At 43.1% G+C, this 14,733-nt stretch overlaps 1 protein-coding gene across 4 annotated transcripts in view; it reads left to right on the plus strand.

Annotated features, from left to right (window-relative positions):
* STK38L (serine/threonine kinase 38 like) overlaps positions 1–12,972 on the plus strand; it is a 65,707-nt gene extending 52,735 nt beyond the window's left edge. For 2 of the 4 annotated variants that reach the window (XM_040987450.1, XM_040987449.1), the window contains exons 4-15: positions 142–264; positions 764–847; positions 2,411–2,534; positions 3,668–3,822; positions 4,129–4,231; positions 4,986–5,047; positions 5,904–5,972; positions 6,755–6,872; positions 7,430–7,553; positions 7,649–7,744; positions 10,042–10,133; positions 10,238–12,972. In XM_040987450.1, the coding sequence (XP_040843384.1) occupies positions 142–264; positions 764–847; positions 2,411–2,534; positions 3,668–3,822; positions 4,129–4,231; positions 4,986–5,047; positions 5,904–5,972; positions 6,755–6,872; positions 7,430–7,553; positions 7,649–7,744; positions 10,042–10,133; positions 10,238–10,365 (1,278 nt within the window). In that variant the 3' untranslated portion in view covers positions 10,366–12,972. The remainder of the gene's footprint in view (positions 1–141; positions 265–763; positions 848–2,410; positions 2,535–3,667; positions 3,823–4,128; positions 4,232–4,985; positions 5,048–5,903; positions 5,973–6,754; positions 6,873–7,429; positions 7,554–7,648; positions 7,745–10,041; positions 10,134–10,237) is intronic. The other 2 variants (XM_040987452.1, XM_040987451.1) reach the window with 1 other exon arrangement.
* The last annotated feature ends 1,761 nt before the right edge of the window (positions 12,973–14,733 follow it).

Consider the following 14,733-nt stretch of genomic DNA (forward strand, 5'->3'; position numbering starts at 1 on the left):
TGGAAAATAAAATATAGCACTAGTATATAATATTTACATTAACTTCCTTCTATTATGTGTGTATCATCTTTCAATACTGTTTCTTTGAAATAACCTGATTACAAAATCATCATTTTATATCACCCTCTTTTTTGATAACAGAAAAAGTTGCGCCGATCACAACATGCTCGCAAAGAAACAGAGTTCTTGCGGCTCAAGAGGACTCGCCTGGGCCTGGATGACTTCGAGTCTCTGAAGGTCATAGGGAGAGGAGCTTTCGGAGAGGTGTGTTCCTTCTGCAAGCCACTGCTGGTGACAGTGTTTATCTTGGGGCCATTTGAACTGCTTCTGGGGTTGGCAGTTTGCCTGGTGGTTAAAATGCCGATAGAGATGCCTGCGTCCCATATCAGGTGTCTGGCTCTAGCTCCCAACTCCAGCTTCCTGCTAATACAGACCCTGGGAGGGGCAGGTGGTGGTTCAGATGGTTGAGTCCCTACCATGCACGTGGATGACCTGGATTGAGTTCCAGGCTCCGGGCTTCAGCCTGGTCCAGCCTCAGCTCTGGATGGGTCTTTTGGGAATGGACCAGCAGCTGGGAGCTTGCTCACTGTTCTCTGTGTATCTGTCCCTTTACCCCTCAACCTAAAACACACATGTGTATTTGCTTATCCGGTTATGTCTATATATGATCGCTCTTTTCCAAAAAAAATATGTATACAGTTCTACTTTCTGAATCATTAGTAATGATTATTCAATATGTATAATAGATTGTTTTATATTCCAGGTGCGATTGGTCCAAAAGAAAGACACAGGTCATATCTATGCCATGAAGATACTAAGAAAGGCTGATATGCTTGAAAAAGAGCAGGTATGGATTATTTACCACATGTCACACCAAGGAATGACCTCAAACCAGGTCATTCCAAGTGTTTAGACTGGAAATTTTAGAAAGTAGTAACATCTCACTCTAACATCTGTTCCTATTTTGATAGCTTGTATTCATGTTCTTCAGTTGTTTTGTTCGATCTCTTCCAAATCTGTGGTCTTCAGAGTAGTCTGCTGGGGCTGACGTAACAGGATACCATGGACTGAGTGATGTCCACCATAGAAATGACTTCCTCTCAGCCCCACAAGATCAGGGTGCTTGCAGGCAACTGACTGCCTTATCACTGTGTCCCCAAATGGGGAATCCCTGGAGTACCTTCTTACCAGGACACTGGCCCCACCCCGTGACCTCACTGAGCCTTCTCTGCTTTCCTGGTAAATACAACTGTACAGTGGGAGTCAGGGCTGCACCAGGTGAGCTCTGGGGAGACATGAATGTTCAGCCCTTAGTAGAAGGCTCCCTATTCTTCTGTTAAAACAAGGACCAGTTCTTAGCACGCTCAGTCCCTGACACCCATCAAGTAACCAAAGCAGTTTCCTGAGAATTTGCAGATTTTTCCCATTTCCCAGAATCTGTAACTTTTTTTTTTTTTTCTAAATATACTCTTGGTTTCTTCCCATGTTTGCTGTAGCTTCGTGCAGTTCTTTGGGAGTGGCCATACCCCTGAAAACATCCCCACTGGCACTTGATGTGTTCACACATATTTCCAGTCTGGGAAGACACTCTGGTCTGTACACTGAGTGTGCATCCTCATCCAGTGAGCAACCCAACGGGGGCTCTAGAAGGAGGCAGATCTCTGCTCCTCAGGCCTTGCCTTTTCGTCTCTGCCCAGAGCTTACTGTGTTATTACAGCAGTACTGATTTCTATTTAACTGTGACCACCTGAATTTTCACCGTGCCCTGTAATTCTATTCACTCAGTAAGCAGTAATGGGTGCCTGTGGTGTACCAAGTGTTGTGGGTTACAGTAGATACCAAAATCTGCCTGGTTTTGTCTCTCTTGTAATAGTGAAGACTATTACAGAAACACTACAGAACGCTGTATAGAATGGACAAGGGGATATACAGGAGCCAGGTTTGAGGAAGGAATCTGATCGGGAAGTTTCTCCGTAAAGGAAATAGTTGACAAGAGCATGTGTAGTGAGAAAGAATGACGTGGAAAGGTCTGGCAGAACAGAGACTCAGGTACCAAAGACAAGGGTAATCTTGCCCTCCTCAGAGATGGGAAGACGTGGGTAGGAGATGTGTTGTCGAGAGGAGTGATTGGAGATGCAGTCGGAGAGCTAGGCGGCGGCCGTGAAGGCTGCTGTGTAGAGACCTTGGCTTTCTGTCTCACTTTTCAGGGTTAAAGATGCAGAGTAAGTGCCAACAGATGGGGAGCCCCCTGGGAAGCAGCTTAATGAGAGTGGGAACACAGGTAGATTTTTGAATATGTTCTGAAACTTGAGCTGACTTTCGTGACTGTTATAGATGAGTAATTTGTAACACACAATCCTGAGAAATGTGTACCGCGTTATAATTGGTTTTTCATAATATATTCATCTAGGTGGCCCATATCCGAGCAGAGAGAGATATTTTGGTAGAAGCAGATGGTGCCTGGGTGGTGAAGATGTTTTACAGCTTTCAGGATAAGAGGAATCTTTATCTCATCATGGAATTTCTTCCTGGAGGTAAAAGAAAACACTTTAGCAATGACAGACACTCTTAAAACATGTAATAATAATGCTATTTGATTGGGCTTAGTTTGATGTTCCTACCTTGGAGGTTTTAGAATCAGTCAATCATTTTTTGGTATTTATTTTCAGAACAATGCTCATTCTGACTACAAATCAGATTATTTTGAAAGAGTGATGTAGTTGGTAGATTTTAAAGACTACTAATCTGAGTTCACTATATTTAATTAGATTATTCAGTGTCCAGAGTTAGGAAAATTAGGTTCGCGGAGAAGAAGACAAAGATGCCAGTGGGCAAAGGTTAGAAAGGTACAGAGGATAAACCTCACTGTTTACAGAAATACAGGAAAATGTGCCACCTCATTCATATTCAAGGAATATAAATTAAAACTAGAGTGAGGTACTATTTTGCACTGGTCATAGTAACAGAAACCTTAATGGGCTGATGAGACTGAGTGGAAGCGAGGCAGTGGGAGATACTAGCCTCTTGTGAATTTGTTTTTCATGGAAAGCTACTTAGAGATACTCAATGGAGTGGAGCTGAAATTGCTTGTGTTCTCCAATCCAGCGACACTGTGTGTGTCTGAGTTCCTCTCCCACACGTGCACAAGAGACCTGGAGAAGGGCTCTCATTGCCCCACTGTTGCTAGAGCGAAAACTCGAATGCAAGATGGGTACCCATCAGTGGAAGAATGGAAAAATAAAACCAGGCATAATTATATGATGGTTCACCCCCAGCTGAGTAGCAGGGGCCCAAACCCTTGGGGCAGTGCCTGCTGCTTTCCCAGGTGCATTGGCAGAGCTGATTTGGAATGGAGCAGCTGTGACTCCAAATGGCACTCCAGTGGAGTGGAGGGCATTAAACTCTTCTTCCTACAAAACTGACTCTGGGTGATGAGCAGGGATATATTTTCATTCAACTTCGCTCTGATTTGATGTCACAGACTTTCCACCAAAACCATTAAATGTGCAACTTTGTCTTGCACAGTGACTCTTGTTCGGCCCCAGAGCTTGTTAGTGGCATGCTAGGTGGATCATAAAGCACTAAATTGACATTCATTGTGTAATTAAAAAGAGCCTTTGCAAGGTCTTCCCCTTTCATTTACATGCTGCTCACTTTCCCTGTTTAGGTGACATGATGACGTTGCTAATGAAGAAAGACACCTTGACAGAAGAGGAGACACAGTTCTACATTTCAGAGACTGTTCTGGCAATAGATGCGATCCACCAGTTGGGCTTCATCCATCGGGATATTAAACCAGACAACCTTTTATTGGATGCCAAGGCATGTGAATAAACTGTTGCCGCTTTACAGAACAGAGCTGACTGGAAGTGGTCAGCCGCAGTTTAGATTATTCCTAAACAACTTACTTTCATGGAGGACTCGGAAATGGAATCCCATCAAGGGAATAGCCGCTCTTGTCTTCCTCCCTTGTCTAATTTCTAAAATTATTATCATCAGCTATTTGTAACTTTACAGTTTTGCCTGCAGGAACTCCACATTAAGAATGTTTATAACAATGAGCTTATTTAAAGGAGGAGTTTCTCAAAAATCCAAGTAATCTCCTGATCTGTTTACTTTTTGTTTTAGGGTCATGTAAAATTATCGGATTTTGGGTTATGCACAGGATTAAAGAAAGCTCACAGGACTGAATTCTACAGAAATCTCACACACAACCCACCAAGTGACTTCTGTAAGTTCCATTTTCCTTTCTAGTTAAAATATTAAAGCTGGTTTAACCCAGTCCTCTCATCTCCTCATTCCTTGTTTACAAGGCTCTTTGAAATGTTTGTGTAACTAGATTTTCTGCCTTTGCTAATACCTACAATGTCATGATGCACTTAAAAAGCAGAATGTTAAACTTCTGTTACTAAAAGATTGTACTATTGTTAATACTGTGGGGGGAAATGGTGGGAAGAGAAATTGGAGAGCCAGGTAGGGGATAGGGAGAGGGGGACCCCTATGCCTACAAAACTGTATCATGGAACATAATAAGAATAAAAAAAATAAGTAGAAAAAAAACATAAAAGAAAGTTTGTGGAAAATGGAATCAATCTGATAAATTGGGTGTGGTATTATGGCAGGTGAGGCCGCCATGTGTTGCCACAGGCAGTTCTGTTGAAGTGTTTGAGTCCTGGCTGCTCTGCTTTTACTCCGATTTCCTATCAGTGTTCCTGGAGAGGCCACCGATGATGGCCTGGGAGGAGCTGCGGGCTCCTGGTGTCAGCAGGCCCAGCCCTGGCTGTTGCAGCCACTAGGGGAGTGAGCCAGCACCTGACTTCCTTCTCTACCACTCTGACTTGCAAATATCTTTTCCTTTTGGAGCAAAAATTGTTTGGAAACTCAGACCTAGTTGATTGTCAGCTATTTGAAGCACCCTTTTATATGTGTGGTGTTGAGGTTTGATGAGAGTTTTTCTCTGCTGACAACTGTTGTGGTAAACTCAGCTTTTCAGAACATGAATTCAAAGAGGAAAGCAGAAACGTGGAAGAAGAACAGGAGGCAGCTGGTGAGTCAGCGGTGTTTTCACGGAGTTGTGTGTCCTGGCCCCCGAAGCTCCCGTGTGCTCTCTTGATGCTCTTATATCCTTACACTGCTTAGGACTAGTCTGCACCAGCGATAGAGCTGGTTCTGGAATCCCACAGTGTGCTTAGTGTCTCTGTGAGCGGAGCTGTGGCTATGTACCTACGGCTTCACTCCAGGGGCCCTCCTGAGCACATCTGTGCTGACCAACAGCTGCCGTCTGAACGCCTCTCACTGAGTGCAGTGAGTGCCAGCCAGCTCTCATTTCCCAGTTGTCCATCCCTAAGGGGTAACTCTTCATGAAGCTGACGGAAGTAAGGTGCTTGTCAGTTTCTAAGAAATTCCTTATAGAGAAACTGGGAGGTTGGAATGTCCGCAGTGTTACGAAGAATAGATAAACTTTGGGAGCTGACTTTACTATAGATAAACTTAATTCCTCCTTTAATATAGAAGTAAATTCTTTTTAACTCGATACTACTTCCTTTCTATTACTTGGCAAGTGTAAGAATTGTTTCCTCTTTTGCCTGTTTCCCCTTATCTTGTTAACTTGTCCTTGACCAGTTTAAAGTTAGGAATGCTCCGTTTAACTTTGTTTTCCTAACTTCCTATTTACCACTTGGCATGCACAGGCCCTTTTATAAATATTTGCTCAGTCCAGCCAAGTGACGAGAGTGAGACCGAGTGTGCCTTCAGAAAGTAGACAGTTGACAACTGCTTTTCTGGTGCCGTCTGAAACCACGGGCTATGCATTGGGAGATAAACTTCATTCTACTTTAAATCTGTCACTTTTAGATCTGATTTTAAAGTTGAGAAAGTAATTACAGCATCTCCTGCTCTTAAAGGGAAAAAAAATGAATACCGCTGAAAACTGTGGTGGGAATTCTGTACCCCCCTTGATGGAAGAGTCACAGGTATTGCTTGTCTGTGTGCTTCCCGGCTCGTGGCCCAGAGTCCCAAGCCTTCTGTCGTGCTTCAGGGAGAAGCAGAGGGGACTCTGGAGATTGGAGGCAAGACATGTCTTAGCCCCCAGATCTACTGCACACTGGGTGCTAGTCGTGTCTTCCCCAGGTCGTTGAGATGGCAGAGTCTGTCACATTCTCACATGGCCCCTAAACTATTAGCCCTAGTTGAGAACTACCATTACCTCAAAAAAAAAAAATAGTTTCTATAAGATTTTATACAAATTCAGATTGAGAAACTGTGTAGTTTCCTGATGGGTTAGCAGATCCCAGGAATTCAACTGGTGATCCACCTGCCAGACCTGACGCTTGTCTGCTGGCCTGAGTTCACAGAGCACAGTCTCGTTCTTGATTCATCCTCAGATTAACTCTGTTAGGACAGGTGTCCTTCCTCCAGGTCTGTGTAAGCAGAACTGAGACTTGGAGAGGTTGGATAATGAGCTCACACACACATTAGGTGTGAGAACAGGGCAGCCAGCCCTCCTGGGTTCTGACTCTTCTTTCTGTTTAAAATGAACTTAGAACTATATTTACAAATAATCCAGCTGAGCTTCCCCAGGGCACAGTCATGTATCCTAGGACATAGCATTATGTGCTTAGCACTAAACCTTAAACGGGATCAACATGCAAATGAAACTTGGCCTTCCATGTATGTTGCCTTACCTGGTAGCGGGCATAGTCAGAGATGCAAAACAGCACTGGGAGTGCATGTCTGACATGCTGCTCCTTTGTAGGCGTATTCCACGGTTGGGACGCCGGACTACATTGCTCCAGAAGTGTTCATGCAGACTGGCTACAACAAGCTATGTGACTGGTGGTCTCTGGGAGTGATTATGTATGAAATGCTAATAGGTATGTTTTATCGTTAATTTATGCACATATTCTATACATTTCTTCATGTCCCTTGAACATATATGGGAGATATTGTGGGCTTTTGAGCTCCTTTAAACCTGATTTTGGGTCTCCCTGTGCTAAGACATAGATACTGATAAAAAGCCAGGGAAGGTGAGCCATGTCCAACATTGCAGTACCTGGGTTTGATAGCAGCTCTGGTTCCAGACTTTAGTGTCTTGCCATTGTAGACCTTCAGATGCAGCAGTGATTGTTCCAGTAATCAGGTTCCTGCCACCCATGGGGGAGGCCTGGATCGAGTTCCAGCCCCCAGCTTTGGCCCAGGCAAGTAAGCTAGTGGGTGAAGGCTCTCTTTTGTCTCTCAAAAATAATAAACAAATAGATAAATAAATGAGGGTGTGTTTTAAATCCCTCATTGACTTCAGCATAGCAGTTTTTCTGGAAATCAGTGCCTGGAGGCCTGTCTGACAGGGAGTTTTGTCCCTTGCGGCACCTTCAGTGGTGAGCCGACTGGACTCGTCACCAAAGCTGAGGAAGCCCTCTGCTCTGGTGTGTAGGATACCCCCCTTTCTGCTCTGAAACACCTCAAGAAACTTACAGAAAGGTGATGAACTGGAAAGAGACGCTGGTGTTTCCTCCAGAGGTGCCCATATCCGAGAAAGCCAAGGACTTAATTCTCAGGTGAGTCGTTAAATCCCTTGAGCAGTTCATGGTATCTGGAAATGTTACCGATACCCACAAGACCTGAGATAATTTCTCTTGTTTCCATATTCTAGATTTTGTATTGACTCTGAAAACAGAATTGGAAATAGTGGAGTAGAAGAGATAAAAGGGCACCCCTTCTTTGAAGGTGTAGATTGGGGGCACATCAGGTATGTTCCTGGGATTTGACGGGAGGGCTGGAGAAAAACAGATGACTAAGTTAGCCATTAATTTGCCTTGGATTCTGTGTACAGAATACAGGAAGCAACACTGCTGGAAAGCTAAGTCAGGATGTTTTGTGTAAGAGAGTGAGTCTAACGGCTGCAGCTAACTGGCTCGGTCTTTGCTGTCGTCTGCATCAAGGGAAGAAACCCAGACTATGATCTGGGTCCTTGGGGTGTTCTTAGTTACCAGGGGAGGCTGTTTGTATCTGAGGGATGTGTTTGCATTTCAAACTGTGTCTCCTTACCTTACAGTAACTATTCTACAGTATACTATTCTTTGTTGAACCCTTAGGGGAAAAGTAAAATATTGCAGTGACTTTGAAGAATTGCATGTGGTTGTTCATTGTGAGCTTTGGCCTTTTTCTGTTTGTGTTTGAACTACCCACAATATATTTCTGCCAGTGGTAACAGTTGAAAAATGTCGGCCTGATGCTACCATGAGCTGCTGTCTCAGGCTGTAGGCTCTGCGCCTCCCCCTGAGCTCTGGCTGCATCTTACACAGCCTCTGCTGCTCCTCCTGCCTCTCGCTTTGGGCGGGTGTTCCTTCCAACTGAGATACCGTTTTCTTCCTTGACCTCATTGCTGCTGCACTGGACCAGCGTGGCCAGCCACTTTTCACCTTGCCTGGTTGATTCATTCCATGAGTGGCCTCAGTGGTCAGGGCTGGGCCAGGTTAAATCCAGAGCCAGGATCCATGTTGATCTCCCACATGGGTGCTTCTGGCCTATGGCTTGGAAGGCTTAGAGCCCCCTCCATATCCATATTTTCTGCAAGCATGGATTCAACCAACTGTCAAATATATTTGGGGAAAAATACGTCTGAACTGAAGATGTGTGGCCTTTTTTCTTGTTATACACTAGATACTCACTAGCATTGACATTATCTTACATAGTGTTAGTGATCTACCAATGAACAGTGCATGGTAACGATGCACATAGATTAGATGCAAACACTGCTCCATTGGTGTAAGGAACCTGGACCTCTATGGATGTCCTGGAGCTTGGGAAATGACAGCACTAATAAATCATTTGAAATAATTTTGGTAAAGACATTTTTAGTGAACTTAGCCCCCTATGGATCCAGCAAATACTACTGGAAAGAGAAGCAATAAAAGCTGATAGCTCCTCTTAACTATTTATAAATATTTTTTGTGTAAGAAGACGTTTTCATGACTCACTTCATTTTAATCTTATATCCCTGATTCTCATGAAATGTATATGACAGGTTTTTGCTTCCCATCTATCTTATGCCTTAACAATTGTGATTTCTGGAAATTACAACTGAGGAGTTTCATTGTGGGGACATCACCTCTCCACCTTTTGTGCTTCCTGCTTTTCCAAATGACATTTGAATTATGGATCTTCACCTAGAAGAATTTTATTCCTAAGTCATTATCTTACATACTTTGTATAATTATAAAAATCCTTAAAATAAAATCTCTTCTGTTTTACTTTTCCTCTCATTAAGTAATATTTTTGCTTTAAAAATGGCATTAGAAAGTCTTAGTACAAAGATAAGTAAATTCTAAGTAAATTAGATTATTATTATTTTATGATATAGTTCCATAGGCTCTGGGATTTCCCATCTTCCCCACTGATTTCCCCTCTAGTATTACAATGGGTAGTCCTTCATGAATAGTCATTAGTCTGTCATTCTGCTATTGAAGTGTTTCCCAACATTGTAGGCATGGACAATGTCAGAAAATGAGAATATTTTAGGGAAAAAAAAAATATTGTGCCCATGGGACCGAGATGCCTTGTCCTATAGTGCAGCTGCTGGGTTCAGCTGCTGGCTTTGGCTCCTAGGTCCAGCTTCCTGCCAGGTACTGATTATGGCTCGTGTAACGGGTTCCTGCCCTCCATGTGGGGGACCTGGAGTTCCTGACCGCAGCTCCAATCCTGATCAGTCTTGGCTACTGCAGATATTTATGGAGTGAACCAGTTGGTGGACACCCTCTTCCTTCCTTCCTTCCTCCCTCCCTCCCTCTCTTCCTCTCTCTCTTTTTCTGTATAAGTAAGTACTAAATAAACAAGTTTTTAAAAATTATACTGGATTCTTCAAATCTGCTTGAGTTTTCTCAAACCCACAGTAGATTCCCTTGGCCTTTGTGATATGTATAGAGTGGCATGTGGAATTTACAAGTAGAATTGTTTGATGACAAGTTAGGCTTCAAGGAATCTAATCATGGCTACTCAATACCTTTCTCTCTCTCTCTCTCTTAAATTCTCAATGCCTTTTTATAGGGAAAGGCCAGCAGCAATCCCTATAGAAATCAAAAGTATTGATGACACTTCAAATTTTGATGACTTCCCTGAATCTGATATTTTACAACCAGGTAAGATAATGTATAACACAACTTTGTTACTGAAAACAGGTGGGGGTGCTTGCATTTCACCAATGAACTGCCTTCATTCATGATTCCTTTTTCCACCTTTCTAGTGCCAAACACCACGGAAGCAGACTACAAGTCCAAAGACTGGGTTTTTCTCAATTATACCTATAAGAGGTTTGAGGGGTTGACTCAGCGTGGCTCCATCCCTACCTACATGAAAGCTGGGAAGTTATGAACGAAGATGGCATTCACCCACAGCCAAGAGAACTCAGGTAGCTGCATCACCAGGCTTGCTTGGCATAGGGCACAGCACACGGAAACACTCCTGAGGACGGATGGTGGTGCTCTCTGACTACAAGAGGAAATTCTACGGGATTAGGATTTCTAAGACTACTACAGGAATTGGTTGGCAGTGCCAGCTGGCTTTTTTTTTTAATATTTTATTCTTTTTAACTTTATTATATAAAGGTACTGGAATACAAGGAATGTGCATCCCTCTCTTAGTGCACTGCCTACCTGTGTAATAAGGTCCAGTCTGCCTGTGTGTGCCATGGCTTTGAACTGTAACACCTCTGATCAGTTCAGGAGATCACATATCACTTAAAGCAACATAGGCTAACCTGTAGGTGACACTGCAGTCCTGCTGTTTTCCTGCAAATCCTAAGGGTTTAGATAATCAGTAAAAGCCATCTTCCATAGTTGGTGTTAGAACATTTGCCCTATTGGTTTGGACACCTGTAGAATATATATGAAGATATTTCTGTAATGGTTTCATGAAATCTAAGGAGAAAATACACTGGTTGTTTTAAGCAATTAGAATTTATCATCCAGTCATTACACAAACACTACAGTAGGGTGTGACAAGATCATAATAAGAAAGAGGAAGTTTAACACCTTCACTCAAGCAGTCCACTAATGTATTCACTTCGCATTCAGAAATACTGACCTTTATATATGTAGTCTGTATGCTAACAGGGAGATGTTCTGTGTCATACAAAATGGGAGTTGCTCTCCTTGTGACAAGAGGACACAGCATTATTTTAATTTGATTCTGGTGAGTTAGATTCAAGAAACGACTATGACAGCTGCTGGTAGAACTAGTGTATTTTTTATTAAACTATTTTTTTAAATGTCAGACTTCTGACAACGCTATTAACTTTGGTTTTCTAGAAAGTTGTTCCATATCATGGCTGGTTAAGGTTCAGTCCCTTTGATAGCACTTGTGTTCCTGTGCTCCAAATGTACCAAAGATCCTGAACGGAGCGGACGGCCACCACCGAGGAGGACTTGCCTTTACCGGATTCAGACCAGATCCTTGTGAGGCCCAGCTCATCCAAGAGCACTGCTGCTCATGTTTAGCTCCATCACAGTGATTAGGGCAGACTGAATTCAGGATGCAAGTGCAGGCCGAGGGGGATTGTGATTAGACAGAATTAAATGACCTTTCGTGGCCCAACATTGTCCCTCCAACATGACTCGGTAAGTTTGGTGTTGGTAGCACTCTCTGAGAAGCAGTCCTTATCCAGGAGTCACCTCCTGTTTGCTCTTACGTGAAGATGCAGTTAGGACGGTTCCCAGTGCTCTGAATCCAGTCCCCGTTTGGGGGGGAGTTGCACAGGAACCTTAGGCAGTGACAGCAGCTGTTGCAGAGGTACTGCTAGGCAGCTCCCTAGGCTCTTGGTCAGGTGCTAACTGCTGAGTACTGGCCTGATGTGCTGTTGGTAGCCCGTCTCCACTTTTCCATCTGGATCATGTGGCTGAGTGAGCTATTAAAACTCTGAGTTTATCTCAATTGGACTAGCTCTGAGTTTTCTGAATGTAATTGCCTTTCATTTTTGAAAAACATCCAGAACATCTGCTGGGGTCTATGGGGTCTTTATGCTTCACCTTCCTCTCCCGCTGGGGTGGTCACGAATAGGTGAGAAGCAAGGTTGAGCCACATTGTCTTGTTCTAGTGAGACAGTTGTCTCCAGATGGAAACTTGGTGGAGGTTGACTGGAAGGAGTTGAATTACCTAAGTCGACTTCTTAGTTGCCTGCGCAGAGAGCAGGGAGGATTCTGGTGTCAGTTCTGTGGGAGCAGTCGGGATTTCCTGGGGGGTGTGGGAGGGAAGGCCATGTGGAAGGGTCTGTCCTACCCCCGGGGTAACCGAGTGGTTCACAATCTTTGGGGATTTCCCCTCATCAAGAAGCATTTCTTAAGTGCCTATCTAAAAGCAATCCGAGACTGTGTGTGCCCTCTGGAAGCCAAGAATTTGATTCATGATGCAAATGGACAAGATGATTCGCAGAGTTCCCTTGAGATGGAATTTTCTCTGTTACACATCTCCCATATTTCAGGTGAATCATTTCATTTAAACAACAGAACCCTATCTGATCAACTGGGCGTAATGACATTTTCTTTAAATTAGGCTCTATTTTGAATTAAAAGAGTTTTATTATAAACAATGTGTGGTTTTGGTTTTTCTACGTACACAGAAAGCTTGTATAATTCTTAATTATTGGTTTCCTGATTTAATGTAGACTCTTTTTTATTAAAAACCTTTGTATTAAAACAAATATGTTATTTTTGTTTATGCATTTATTGGTAACATGGATTTAAATCTTGAAATCTATGGAAGCATTGTGCTGTCTGGAAAATAAGGAATTACTTATAAATCAGCTGCTTAATAAATATAGCCCATTTAGTTGACTGGAAAATGGGAAACATGAAATATTAAAAAGTCATTGGTTGCTAAGGCAGGATTAAGGTAGAGTTTATCTCTGTAACAGCATACTTTTTGTTTGTTTAAACACCTGCATATCTTTGTATGAACCTGTAACCTTTAAAATATTTTCAAGTACATTTCTTTTTGGTGTTTTCTTGTAGACAGTTTGGTGGTGACGTTGGATGACCTCAGAGATAGAAATTGGGATTTTTCTCTGTAGAGTTCCGGAGCTGTGAAAAGCAGTCTCCCTTTGAGTTGCTTTGCTACCACCGTGATTAATCCGTATCCCCTCCCTGTCTTCATGGTTTTATTTAAATTTTGTTTCTCTTTAGAAGTGCACTTAGATTTCTGAGAAATCTTAAAATACCTAGAACAAATATAAATATAAGACACTTGGGATTTCTAGAGGCATTTTAGATTTTTATGACAAAAATTTGAGGAGCTATTGCTGCTTTAAAAAGGAATGAAGTAATAAACATATTATTTTTTTAAAAAGCAATATCCTCCAGCACTTATCTAGGAAAATAATCCTGGGGCTCTTGACTTTGGTGTTCAGCTGCTAAGTTTCAAAGATGTGTTGGTGGCATGAGGGCTTTTCCACTGAAGGTAAGAGACCAATAAAAACGATGTTTACAAAATTTCCGCTGGTGAGGTTATTTCGGTTTTATCCTTGAGTTTTGTGATAGGTGCTATTCAAAACTCAAGGAAGACCATTTTGTGAATGGTAAACTACTGAGCAACTTTCACACCTGATGCAAAATCAAATTTTTTTTATTACATTTATATACTTTGTTGTATTACATCTAAGCAATAGAGATAGTTGAAAAGTTTTTATGTAAAAATATCCCTTCAAAGCTGTAGGCAGAAACATGAAGTGACACAAACTGTCAGCTGTGACCTCTGGTCCTGGCTGAGCACATGGCTGGCACATGACTGCCTCATGAGGACAAAACCAGGGAGAAAGCAGGAAGCTGGAAAGGCCTCAACAGCATAGAAATCAAACTGGTCCTGCTCATCAGGACACTTCTCACAGGCCTGAGGAGCCACACAGAATCTTGTGTGTCATTTCATTGACGCCATTGCAAAGCACACCAGGGCAAGCACTAGATATCACACTTCCCACCTTGGGACCCATGTCCCAGCTCCTCTGTGAATTCTGGCTTCCTGTGAGGCAGCAGACAGGATGCTCCAAGTGCCTGGGTCCTTCGCTCGCGGTGAGAGTGCTGGATGGGGTTCTTGGTGCCTTCCTGGCCCAGCCCCAGCTGGCGCAGACACCTGAGGCATGAACCAGTAGATGGGAGATCTGTCTGCCAAACTTTTAAATATAAGCTAAAGTGCAGCCAGCCCTGTCTCGGCTGATAAGCAGTGGCTTGCTATCCTGTACCAGGGTCTGGTTTGACCTCCAACTGCTCTGCTTCCCATCCAGCTCCCTGCTCATGTGCTTGGGCAAACAAAAGACGGCTCAAGTTCTTGGGCCCTTGCCACCCACAGGAGAGACCTGGATGGAGGTCCTGAATCCTGGCTTCAGTCTGGCCAAACCCTGACAACTAGTTGCCACCTGTGGAATAAACCAGCAGATCAGAGATCTGTCACTCTGTCATACATGTTTTAAAATTTTTAATTTGAAAGGCTGATTTCTAGATCTTGCTGTAACTCTGCCTTCAAATAAATCTTTTCAAAAAAAAAAAAAGTAACTAGGATGCTGGTTGGAGATACAGAATTAGTGTGACTCCATGCATGTTCAAGTTGGGAGCCAATGAGCTAAAGCGGAAAGGTCACCATTACACCTTGCCCAGAGAAGTCACTGCTGCCTGTGGGGAAGCACAAAACGTGGTCTTGGAGCAGGCCTCATAGCAGGTGCTGGAATGTGTGGGAACCATGTATCCCATAATTGCA

This window comes from Ochotona curzoniae, unplaced genomic scaffold (assembly GCF_017591425.1).
Source record: "Ochotona curzoniae isolate NIBS_2020 unplaced genomic scaffold, NIBS_Ocur_1.0 contig_4645, whole genome shotgun sequence".
Classification (NCBI taxonomy): Eukaryota; Metazoa; Chordata; class Mammalia; order Lagomorpha; family Ochotonidae; genus Ochotona; species Ochotona curzoniae.